The 12,997-nt window shown below is 34.3% G+C and overlaps 1 protein-coding gene across 2 annotated transcripts in view; it reads left to right on the forward strand.

Annotated features, from left to right (window-relative positions):
* Positions 1 to 12,751, forward strand: part of LOC109848515 (granule-bound starch synthase 1b, chloroplastic/amyloplastic) — a 15,400-nt gene extending 2,649 nt beyond the window's left edge. The window contains exons 6-14 of one of the 2 annotated variants that reach the window (XM_020418035.1): positions 1,195 to 1,255; positions 1,349 to 1,449; positions 1,538 to 1,647; positions 1,731 to 1,974; positions 2,044 to 2,220; positions 2,297 to 2,488; positions 11,649 to 11,735; positions 11,821 to 11,949; positions 12,411 to 12,751. In XM_020418035.1, the coding sequence (XP_020273624.1) occupies positions 1,195 to 1,255; positions 1,349 to 1,449; positions 1,538 to 1,647; positions 1,731 to 1,974; positions 2,044 to 2,220; positions 2,297 to 2,488; positions 11,649 to 11,735; positions 11,821 to 11,949; positions 12,411 to 12,527 (1,218 nt within the window). In that variant the 3' untranslated portion in view covers positions 12,528 to 12,751. Of the gene's footprint in view, positions 1 to 1,194; positions 1,450 to 1,537; positions 1,648 to 1,730; positions 1,975 to 2,043; positions 2,221 to 2,296; positions 2,489 to 11,648; positions 11,736 to 11,820; positions 11,950 to 12,410 lie in introns of both variants that reach the window. The other variant, XM_020418034.1, reaches the window with a different exon arrangement.

Consider the following 12,997-nt stretch of genomic DNA (forward strand, 5'->3'; position numbering starts at 1 on the left):
CAATTAAACTAATCCTACATCCAAGCAATGTGATGATTGAAATCAAAGTAAGGTTAAGTATGTCTTCACAATAGAAGTTTGTCGAGGAGCCTATGTCGTTCACAATGCAGGTCTTCAGTTAATGATGCTAATAGTCTTTGATCCACAATAATTGATATATTGGGTACTCTTTCAACAATTTCTGTATTTTGGTGTTAAGTACATTTATTAAAGAGATCTTCAATAAGGAGAGATTTATAATACCAAGGAATCTTAAACCTAAACCAAAATCCTACTCATTCTAGCACGAGACCAACTTGCAAGTGAAAATGGTGTTATAGGATATTACCAATGTTATATTAAACGCTGGGCGCTTCTAGGCGTCAGACTTGGCGCCCAACGCTTAGTCGCCTAGGCGGGGGCGCCTAAGCGGTTTCTGGGCGTTTTTTTTCTTTTTTATTTTTTTAATTGTGATACTTGAAGATAAATATATATACCCAATCAAAGATGCATAAATACTAAAATATCAACATTGTTAACTAAATTGCTTGGTTTACCAATTATAATAGCTCTTTGTATGTTTATACTTCTCAACTCAAATTATAAGTTCATCTCAACAGTGAAAAACTCATTCTCAACTCAAATTACTGTTAACTTATAAGTTATTGTTAAGTTTAAGTTAACAATAAACTCAAATTACTGTTAACTTATAGGTTAATGGAGTTTGGAGGGCGTGTAGGCTACGACGCATAAAATCACAATGAAGTCCTATAGGATGCAATCCACGTAAGCAGACAATGCTCCCATAAACGCTCGTAAAATCCAGGTGGACAGCCTAAATACCGCCTAGGCGCTAGGCGCTAGTTAGGCGGCCTAGGTACCGCTAGGCCTAGGCGTACGCCTAAGCGGACTAGGCGGAGGTTTTTTAAAACAGTGGATATTACCATTAATTCTTAATATACAAATTAAAAGTATTTAATGGTCAAGCCAGCAGTGTCTTTCTGTGATTACCTGCCACTGCATGGCTGTAGAATTAATTGTGATTCTGGACTGTGCAAGAAGAACATCAAAATTTCTGTTTCTGCATGGAGAACTGAGATTTGTTCGAGTTTCCTTACAAAGTCATTTTGCTAGCATTATATTATGATATGTAGATTAAGGGTACACTTCACCACTGTTTTTTCCTCTCTGCTGACTTGTTTTCATTGATTCCAGGCAGCTTTGGAAGCTCCGAGAATTTTGAATCTCACAAATGAATATTTTTCTGGACCATACGGTAATTTCCCTTCTTTTCTTTTAATTTTCTGCTTAATAATTATCAGGCCTAGTATGTTCAACATCGCGATTCTTTTGCATCACTCACTTGCAGGAGAAGATGTGGTGTTTGTTGCTAATGATTGGCATACTGCTCTTCTTCCATGTTACATAAAGAGTATGTATAAATCAAAAGGTATATACAAGAATGCCAAGGTAAACCTTCTTTCTAATATTAGCATTATGTTCTATAGCCAATCAAGCAACTACTGCTAATCAATATGTGGTTCTTCATGACTTTTAGGTTGCTTTCTGCATTCATAATATCGCCTACCAAGGAAGATTTGCCTTCTCAGATTTCTCACTTCTTAATCTTCCAGAACGATTTAAATCTTCATTTGATTTTATGGATGGGTTAGTATTCTCAAGAGATATTTTGTTAAGAAAATGAAATGAAAACCAGCTTATGATAGTTTCAAGTGATATCTCTCCTTCAGCTACGACATACCTGTGAAAGGAAGGAAAATAAATTGGATGAAGGCTGGAATAATTGAATCAGATAGGGTTGTTACTGTTAGTCCCCATTATGCCCAAGAACTAATCTCAGGAGAAGACAAAGGTGTGGAATTGGACAATATTATAAGAATGACTGGTATCACTGGGATTGTGAATGGGATGGATGTTCAGGAGTGGAATCCAATGAAGGATAAATACATTGATGCCAAATACGATGAAGCAACAGTGAGTTATTCTTAGTTTGTGCATTTCTATCTTTTTCAAATCTTCATCCTCATGGAAAGTCATTCACAGGTGACAGAGGGCAAGTCTCTAAACAAAGAAGCATTGCAAGCAGAAGTTGGATTACCTGTAGATAGGAACATTCCTGTCATAGTTTTCATTGGAAGATTAGAAGAGCAAAAGGGTTCGGATATTCTAGCAGAAGCAATTCCAGAGTTCATCGACGAAAATGTTCAGATAATAGTTCTTGTAAGTAGTGGAACTTGATTCAATTACTTCTTTTTCATGTATTTCTTATATTGTCAACCAATTTTGGAATTTACAGGGAACTGGAAAGAAGAAGATGGAGAAGCAGCTTGAAGAATTAGAAGAGAAATATCCAACCAAGGCTAGAGGAGTTGCTAAGTTCAATGTCCCGCTGGCTCACATGATGATAGCTGGAGCTGATTATATTATCATCCCAAGCAGATTTGAACCATGTGGTTTGATTCAGTTGCAAGGCATGCGTTATGGAACGGTATGTTCCGTGTTTCTTGCGTCTAATCTTTTTCCTTATAGTTGTTGTGCAACTGCTGGGAAAAAAAAACGAGGATGATTGAATTGATTTTTCTGCTTCCCTGTAAATAAAATGAATGAATAAGGCAAACACCAATCAAATGACCAAAGGAATATCTCAGGAGGACATCAATATTTTTAACATGGAAAACTCTTCAACTAAAGGTAAAAACCATGAGATCTAGTCTAAAAAAATCTTCCACTATGAAAATAATGGATACATAAAGTTGTCCTTAGGAATGTGCTATATGTACAACAACGATAAGTAGGAAAGAAAATTACAAAGTTTTGGACCCATAGACGAGAGGCTGATTCCACCTACGGTACACTAGTTCCTGGATGTCTTTCCTAAGGATTAACCTAGGTTGTCACCACCCTGTACCATAGAGTTCTCTATCGATGTCGTGTCAAGGACATTAACCATATCTAAGCTGACGTATAGGATTCCCTTGAAGGGGTTGGAAGAGCTCAAAGAGCAACTGGAGGATTACCAGAGGAAGGGGTTTATTCGTCCTACTTCATTGTAGGGAGCACCAGTCCTACTAGTAAGGATGAAGGAACTGAGGGCATGAGTGTAGATTAAAGGTAGCTGAACGAGTTTACGATCAAGAATAAGTGCTCTATCCCTCGTATAGATGATTTGTTGACTAGTTATGACGAACCATGGTGTGTTTCGAGTTAGACCTAAGGTCAGGGTATCATTAACTCCAAGTGAAGGAGGATATACCAGAGACTGCTTTCAGGACCAAATACGACCACTTTGAGTTTTTGGTTATGCCTTTTAGAGTGGTCAATGCCCCTTGTGTTCATCGCTTTGATGAATCAGATCTTTGCCCAATATTTGGATAAGTTTGTCGTAGTTTTCATTTATGACATTTTGGTATATTCGAAGAACTGAGAAGAGCATGAGGAGCACTTGAATAAGCTTGTTGTAGTTTTTATTGATGACCAAGGTTTTAAATATCGGTTATCGGGGATTTATCGGACGGACAAAATCCTTATCGGATAGCGGAAATCGGGGATATATCGGGGATAAGTAGTATTTATCGGAGTAATATACTGGATGATGTGTATATATAATATAACAATTAAAAAATATAATCTAATCATGCTTAATGAAATATAAACATACCAAAATGTAAATCATCATGTTTAGAATCATTAACCAATTGTAGAAAGCGAAACTTGCATTATAGCCTTGAAAAAAATATAATGTTAATCAAAATGGGCCGATAATCCCGATAAAAAAGTCTTACTTATCGGCCGATAAGTGCCGATAACGCCGATAAATCGCCGATAAACCTAGAAAAACGATAACCGATTAAAAATCCAATTTATCCTAGCGGAGAGCTCCCAAATCCGATAACTCGGCCGATAATATCGATTATCGGCCGATATTTAAAACAATGTTGATGACAATAAGTAGGGAAGAAAATAGACTTCTTCTACACCTGGGAAGAACACAAAAGACTGTGGTGGAAACATATTCACTCGCTTATCTCTCTTTTTTCTCTTTTTTTGTCTCTTTTCTCTCTCCTTAGACTTTTGATGCGGCATAAACATATACCCAAAAATTACAAGTGCACAATCAATCAAGTTATAGTATAAAAAGTTATCGATCCCACGACGAAGGTGTTTTGTAGGAGAAAATATAAATCGGTTCTTATGTTGTGTGTATGACAAATAGGAGTGATGAGTGAATGTGATTGTGGAGAGATAGTGAAGGTGATAGTGTGTAAATAGGCACAAAATATAAGTGAGAGTGGGTGTGACAAAGTATGAATGATTTTCACAAGGAGAGAAAGAAAGATGAATAAAATCAAGAAACAAAAAGAAAAATCGAGAATAAAAAAAATTCAAGAAAATAAAGATGGAGGATTCAATTAAAGATATGAGAAATCTAGAATTGAATCCACTTCTTCGAAAATGTAATTCTCTAGAGGGTTCTAGCCTCAAGGTGAATAGTACAAGACAATAAAATCTAACTATAAAATAAATTGTAAAAACTAAACTACAAAATAAATTGTAAGAATTAAATACGAGAAAATAAATCTATTCTATAAGCATGAAATAAATCTAAGGCAAGAGGGTCCTAACCTCTTGGCTATTTAAGCAAGAAAAAAAAATTTAACTACAAGCATGAAAATAAATCTAAGCTAATAAGCAATAAAAAGAAATAAAAGAGAAAATAAAAACAAACCTTCAAATTGATCTCCATCTCCATCTTCATCATCCAACAAAGAGAAGAAAAGAAAATTTTAAAGTGGTGAAAAAATTCTTTTATTAATTGTAACAAGAAGTTATAAATTTAGAAGGTCTTCTCAATTAAAAGTAACTCTCCTCTCTAAATGGAGTTATAAAAATTTTCACCCCTTCAACCCCTCACTCTCTACCCCTATTTATAGTAAACATCAGTGAATATGAGCTATTGGATCGAAATCTTATCCAAAACAATCCATTTTTAGCCTTTGATGCATAACAGAACGTCTGACATCGATGCAGACATCGATGCTCCAATAAAAACTTTGACTTCACGGTTGTCTTCGTCTTGTCGAGATAAACGATTTTCATATATTATATGTTAAATTCCGCCTTCCGGATTGGAAGATATCATCGTTTCTTTGCGTCTAACCATTTTGAATATGATTTCTTTTCATATTGGATTTTTGATTTTCTTCAGCATCTACTGGTTACTCGGCTTGATTCTAGGCTTCAATAAAAGGTTATAAAATGAGTAAGTTGGAGTCTTTTGGGCTTTTATTCATTATTTCTTCATTAACCTGCAATTAAAGATAAAACCAATTATTAGTGATATATTTATTCATGTAAAATAGATAATGAGGGTATAAAATTATAATAAAAATATGATTATCAAATACCCCCACACCTAAACTTTTGCTAGTCCTCTAGCAAAGAAAGAAAAATCCTAACTCACTTTTGTAGGAATCGCGGTTGTATTTAGCGCATACAACAAGCCTTTAACCCCTAGGTTACCCTAGTGGACGAGTTGTAGTCTCGTGAGGGTTTGCAGTGAATATACCCACAAAATTCCGTCATCTTGCTAATTTAAAGAGGTCAGTAAATAACTAAAATTACTTGATAAAATTAGACAATCTAATTGAAGCTAGTTATTACTCAAAAAAACGTTTTTATATATAACTCCAAAGTGAATTTTCTAGAAAATCTTCTCATTATTGCAATACGAAACCAAGCCAAACTTAGAAATTTAATTTAAAAGTTTTGAAAAGAACATGCTAACTCTTTGTTTAAAATAATATTCAAGTTGCTTGATCAGAAATATTTTTCAAGGCCGTATATACTATATATATAACATTTGTTAGTATTTTATTATTATTATTAATTTTTTTAACTCTTTCTTCCTTGGTGATTTTTTTCTACTTTAACGGGCTTTCTAAATGACCATTTAACGAGTTTTGGGCCAATGGATCCTAACCCAATTGGGCTTAGGTCATTAAATATAGAAATACTCTTTGGGTTTAATTACTCGGTCAGCTTAGGCTTTATAAGATAGAATCACCTTAAATTCAAGAGTTTTTTTTGTGCCCATTTTACGCACTCTTCTTTTGTAATGCTATTTTTTTTATATATGTATATATATTCTGAAAAATATGTAAATCAAGACACTTTGAAAAATTATTTTCAACTCTAAGCTAAGCATGCAAAAATTTTATTATTTTAAATAAAAGTCCAAGTTAAGACTTAAGTAAAGTATACTACTTTGAAAATCATTTCTTAAGAAATTTATTTAGAGTTATCATAAAAGGTGAACTTAAGTAAATAACCAATTAGGGATTAGAAAATTTCAAATTTATCAAATAAATCAATTATTACTTAACTCTATCAATTTGGCAAGTGACAATATTTTTATATTTTTTTAAGAAAGAAAAAGAAATAAAAAATGCAACTAACACAATTTCATCGCAGTGTATGGATCATTCACAGAGTACTGAAATGCAGCGTTAACATTATCATCGCAGTGTATGGTTCTCTCAGATAGGCTCTCTAAAAACTTCCAAGCTTCATTGGGGATTTCATTCCTATTGGGATAACATAAATTTTGAAAAACATGTGGATTAGCTATTTGTTCAAAACGAATTTGTCGATGTGTATAATCCTTAATCCACGTTTGCATGCACCCAACACAATTTTTTTTTATACTTTTTTTATAAAGAGGGAAAACATTAGTTTTTTTTTTTGTTTTTTTAGAAGAAAAAGGAAGAAGAAAAAACGTAACTAAAACAAATAAAAACAATCAATCACTTTTCAATCACTTTAACTCTAGGGTTAAGCCTAACTCAGCTAGACTAGCTCCTAACCAAAAATTCTTTAAGTGAAAAGATAAAAGTTTTACTCGGTTAGTTAGCCAGGTAAGGATAGGAACAGAGGTTGATCAGAGATCGATTAAGTACCTCATTCCTTACAGAGCGCTTTACGCAACCCTTAAACCTTGTCTTAGACACCAACTAATCCAAGAAAACATAAACCAGTTCACTTAAAGATTTTTTGTTCCTTATTGAGCTCGATTTCTTAGGGACAACGTCTAATTAGTTTTATTAGGCTTGGGTTGTGTAGTGAGGAATTAGTGATTTTTGGGCTAAGAAAATGGTGATGAAATCTCTCACCTTATCTTGATTAGGGGGTTTTGCCCTTAAGAATATTTTCAAGTGTGTGCCAAATCAAGATACTCAAATCACTTTGGTGAATTCTTACTAACTATATGAAATACAACCCTAGGAATTAAAAGCGACTAAAAAAGATGGTAAATATAATTTTTTTAATTAGGGTTAACAATCAAACAAATGAGAAGGGGGGAATTTGTTTGAATTTATTATCTTGTTAGTAAATATCAAAGTGAAGGGTGAATTTTATTATGTTCACGAAAATAATTTTTTTTTTAAGATCCTAATTGTCACTAATTGTGAGAAACTAACTAAATGTGTGGAATTAAAAATATTAGGAAGAAGACTTACCACAAGCGAATCTCCAATTCCTCAATCTCCAATTCTTGATCTTTAATCTCCAAGTAGTTATTTCACAAGAAACACACAAGTTAAAGAACCAAAATAATAAAAAATCCTACTTAAGCACCTTCCCCGATAACGACGCCAAAAACTTGATGCGGCATAAACATGTACCAAAATTGTTACAAGTGCATAATCGTGTCAAGTTATAGTATAAAAATTTATCGATCTCACGACGAAGGTGTTTTGTAGGAGAAAATATAAATCGGTTCTTATGTTGTGTGCATGACAAATAGGAGTGATGAGTGAATGTGATTGTGAAGAGATAATAAAGGTGATAGTGTGTAAATAGGCACAAAATGTAAGTAAGAGTGGGTGTGACAAAGTATGAATGATTTTCACAAGGAGATAAAGAAAGATGAATAAAATCAAGAAACAAAAAGAAAAATCAAGAATAAAAAGAAAATTCAAGAAAATAAAGATGGAGGATTCAATTAAAGATATGAGAAATCTAGAATTGAATCCACTTATTAGAAAATGTAATTTCCTAGAGGGTTCTAGCCTCAAGGCGAATCAAAGAAAATAAAAATGAACAAAAAAAAAACTAATCCCAAGAGGGTTCTAGCCTCAAGGTGAATAGTGCAAGATTATAAAATCTAACTATAAAATAAATTGTAAAAACTAAACTACAAAATAAATTATAAGAATTAAATACGAGAAAATAAATCAACTCTATAAGCATGAAATAAATCTACTCTATAACCATGAAATAAATCTAAGGTAAGATGGTTCTAGCCTCTTGGCTATTTAAGCAAGAAAATAAAATCTAACTACAAACATGAAAATAAATCTAGACTAATAAGCAATAAAAAGAAATAAAAGAGAAAATAAAAACAAACATTCAAATTGATCTCCATCTCCATCTTCATCATCCAACAAAGAGAAGAAAAAAAATTTAAAGTGATGAAAAAAATTCTTTTATTAATTATAACAAAAAGTTACAAATTTGGAAGGTCTTATCAATTAAGAGTAACCCTCCTCTCCAAATGGAGTTATAAAAATTTTCACCCCTCTAACCCCTCACTCTCTACCCTTATTTATAGTAAACATCAGTGAATGTGAGCCATTGGATCGAAATCTTATCCAAAACAATCCATTTTCAGACTTTGATGCATAACAGAACGTCTGACATCGATGCAGAGCATCGATGCTTTAATAATCAATGCGGGCATCGATGCTCCAATAAAAACTGACTTCACGGTAGCTTCGTCTTGTCGAGATAGACGATTTTCATATATTATATGTTAAATTCCTCCTTCCGGATTGGAAGATATCGTTGTTTTTTTGCGGCCAACCATTTTGAATATGATTTATTTTCATATTGGATTTTTGATTTTCTTTAGCTTCTACAGGCTACTCGGCTTGATTCTAGGCTTTAATAAAAGGTTATAAAATGAGTAAGTTGGAGTCTTTTGGGTTTTTATTCATTATTTCTTCATTAACCTGCAATTAAAGATAAAAATAATTATTAGTGGTATATTTATTCATGTAAAATAGATAATGAGGGTATAAAATTAGTGGTATATTTATTCATGTAAAATAGATAATGAGGGTATAAAATTGTAATAAAAATATGATTATCAACTTTGTTTGTTGCTTCTTCTGTCTGGTTTGCTCTTTAACTGGAGGAGTGAGGAGCATATAAAGACAATATTTTTTAATTCAAAAGTAAGCAATCCTTCGTTAAAGAAGTCGAGACATGGGTAGCTGGAAGTTCTCAAACTTTGATTTATCACTTCTCATCTTTTACATTTTTCACCAAAGCTTGAATGCCAGTTTCACTAACCCATAAATTTTGTGTGTCATCCTCCGTATAGGAGCGACCCCACACAACAATCGTTTAATAAGAATGATACATTTGAGTTGGTGAGACTTTCTAAGAGCAAAAGATCAAGCAGAAAACTAAAAACTCAAATCATTGCGAGCTGAGTTGTCAGGGAGGCAAATAAAGAAACAACGAATGTTTCATACTCATTGGTTGGGGTTGGGAGTCTTATGCATGGTATGTTATGCATACGGTTGAACATTCCTTATGTAGTTGGTGTATTGAGTAGATATATGTCCAATCCTAAAAGAGAATATTGGGAACCAGTGAAGTAGATTCGTAGATACTTGAAGGACATTTCAATGTTCTACTTGACATTTGAATATTCCAAACCAATTCTAGAAGGTTATGCAAATGCAGACATGGGAAGTGATCTCGATAATCAAAATCTTCATCTGGATATTTATTTCCTTTTGCAGGGGGATGTATGTTGATAATCTGATCAAAATGTTTCTTCAGGAATTGGGCTTGAAGCAGGATGAGTACATCATATACTATGATAGTTAAAGCATTATTGATGTCAGCAAAAATAGTATGTCATTCTCGGACGAAGTACATTAATGTGAGCAATGTTACATTAAACGCTGGACACTTCTAGGCATCGGACATGGCGCCCAGCGCTTAGTCGCCTAGGCGGGCGTCTAAGCGGTTTCTGGACGTTTTTTTTTCTTTCTTCATTTAAGTGGTGGTCGATGAGGTTTTGTTGAAGGTCGGAGGAGGTAGTGCATTTAAGTGGTGGTCGATGAGGTTTTGTTGAAGGTCGGAGGAGGTAGTGGAGGTGTTCATATTTGGAGGTTAATGGCGATGAGGTTTTGTTGAAGGTCGGAGGAGGTAGTGGAGGTGTTCATATTTGGAGGTTAATGGAGTTTGGATGACGTGTAGGCTACGATACATAAAATCACAATCAAGGCCTACAGGGTGCAATCCACGTAAACAGACAATGCTCCATTAAACGCTCATAAAATCTAGGTGGGTAGCCTAAATACCGCCTAGGCGCTAGGCGCTAGTTAGGCGGCCTATGTACCGCCTAGGCCTAGGCGTACGCCTAAGCGGACTAGGCGGAGGTTTTTTAAAACAGTGAATATGAGATATGAGTAGTTGCGAGATGTAATGAAAGAGAAGCATAAGTTGCTACAGAAGATCCATATTGACAGGAATCTTGTAAATATGATGATAAATGTTGTTCTAATGGATGGGTTTGACCTCTGCTCGAAGCTAGCATGAATATCTCTACCCAAACAGCCAAAAGCGGAGAATTGTACAAAAATTATGGGTCAGTGAAACCACATGCAAATTTTGGTGGAAAAAGTGAAAGATGAGATAATAGCAGGTCAAAGTTTTAAATCCACAAGCTACTCATAGCCCAACATCTTTAATAAAGGATTGTTTACTTCCACATCAAAATATTTTGTCTATAAATGCTCATTGCTCCCACGAGTGAAGAGCATACTAAGGAGAAGAAGCAACAAGTAGAGCTAGGGAGAGAGAAAGGATATAAAAAAGAGAGATAAGAGAGTGTGTTTTCAACCTGGCCTTTTGTGTTCCTTCTTGGTGTAGAAGTTCTCTTTTCTTCCCTACTTGCTGTTAGATTACCTGTTGTAAGTTCAGGATGAAACTTTGTGTATCCATTATGAAAAGTACCTCTCGCAAATTCCTAGGGAAGAAACTTTGTGTATCCATTATTTTTCTAATGGAAGATTTTTTTAGACCAAGTCCCATGGTTTATACCTTTAGTTAAATTGTTTTCCACATTAAAAATGTTGGTTTCTTCTTTTGATCATTTGATTATTATTAATCAACTTTATTTATAAGGGAGGGAAAAGTTAATTTAATCATCCTCATCTTTTCCTAACAATGACAACTACGTTATTTAATTTTATTGTTATAGTAATAAGAACTTTTCTATGTCTAAATTAATTATTGATTACCTTTTTTTTGTATGAGGAAGGCCTAGTTAGGATTTTTTGGCATCCTAATGCATTTTGGGATGTCCTAATAAATCACCACACAAAGCTAATCCTGCATACGATTAATGTAGTAATCAATAGCACACCCTTTATAAGTTGATTTCCTGTCATTTCGTAAGTTGTCCTAGTAGTTAAATGTGTCATTGAGTATTTTCACGCATGATTTTTGTTAGACTTTTTCCCCTAGATTGGTTCTTGTATATCTAGATAAATTAGGAGTTTGGATAGTCCAGAATTTGTATATACACTAGTGAAATCTTTGCTGAACTTCTAAAAAATGTGTTGCAGCTTCCCATCTGTTCCTCCACAGGGGGTCTTGTGGACACTGTAAAAGACATGGTCACTGGATTCCATATGGGTGCCTTCAATGTTGAGGTCAGTGTACCCTTCTTGTAATAATTATTCACCATATTCTTACCAATTAATTCATGGTCTTTTTTTTTCTTTTTTCTTTGTCTAGTGTGATGCCGTTGATGCAGCTGACATAGCAGCAATTGCCTCAACTGTCAAAAGAGCTCTTAAAGTCTACGCTACACCTCTCTTCAGAGAGATGATTCAGAGCTGCATGGCCCAAGATCTTTCATGGAAGGTAAGTAGCTAATCAAATCTATACTATCTATTTAAGCGAACTTTGTTTAGGTTTGAGTGTCACATTTTAAGAATAAGGAAATGCCCTCACATATTGTAAAGGGAAAAAACGGGGGAGAAAAGAAAAAGGAAATGCCCTCGACTTGGAAAAAATCAGTGTGAATACCTTCACTCCTTGAAAAATCAATGAAAATGCCATCACACTTGGAAAAATCAACAAAAATACCCCTACACCCATGAAGAAATCAATGAAAATGCCCTCAGAGATGGAAACATTCAAATAATAATAATAGAAACAAGTTGTTTGTTCCTTGACAATTCGATAGACACTCCCGAACATTCTGCATGCATCAGGTGCGCCAAATGCTAGTAAAGATTAAACAAACCTTTAGATTTTTTTTGGTTTCATAGTTAGATTGTGATCGTGATTTTCGTCTGCTTGCCATTGATGTTTTATTACAGGGTCCTGCAAAGGAATGGGAGCAAATGCTTCTGAGCCTAGATGTAGCTGGCAGCGAGCCAGGAGTTGATGGCGAGGAAATTGCTCCCCTTGCAAAGGAAAATGTGGCCACTCCGTGAATGAGTTTCATGAATGATGACTTGAATTTTCAATGTTATATTGTATGCTACACTCCTAACCGGCAACTCCTCAACAAGCTAACAGTGTGCAGGTCTCCAGCTCCTAATGTGGTCCAGTAGTGCTTTGATGTGATTATGACGGTTAAATGGAAATGGTGTTGTTCAAAAGAGATCTATGAAATTAATTTTTGAGAATTTGCTAGCAAGTTCTCTTTCTTAATCTTGATTGTCTCTTTGCGATTGCATAATTTCTTTGAGGACAAGGGTTAATTGGATCGTTTGTCACCTAATATCTTAATTGGACCTTCACACTTATGTTTAGTTCCTTGGATGATTGGTCATATAATTAAATTAGTAATTGGATTGCCAGTCATTTCTAAATTTTTTTGTCAGTTAACATAAGAGATTTTGGTGAGATGTATATAAAAAAAGGTCTTGATCATTGACATAGTAGATTGATTCCTTTATGT

The sequence above is a fragment of the Asparagus officinalis genome, chromosome 7, assembly GCF_001876935.1.
Source record: "Asparagus officinalis chromosome 7, Aspof.V1, whole genome shotgun sequence".
NCBI classification, from domain to species: Eukaryota; Viridiplantae; Streptophyta; class Magnoliopsida; order Asparagales; family Asparagaceae; genus Asparagus; species Asparagus officinalis.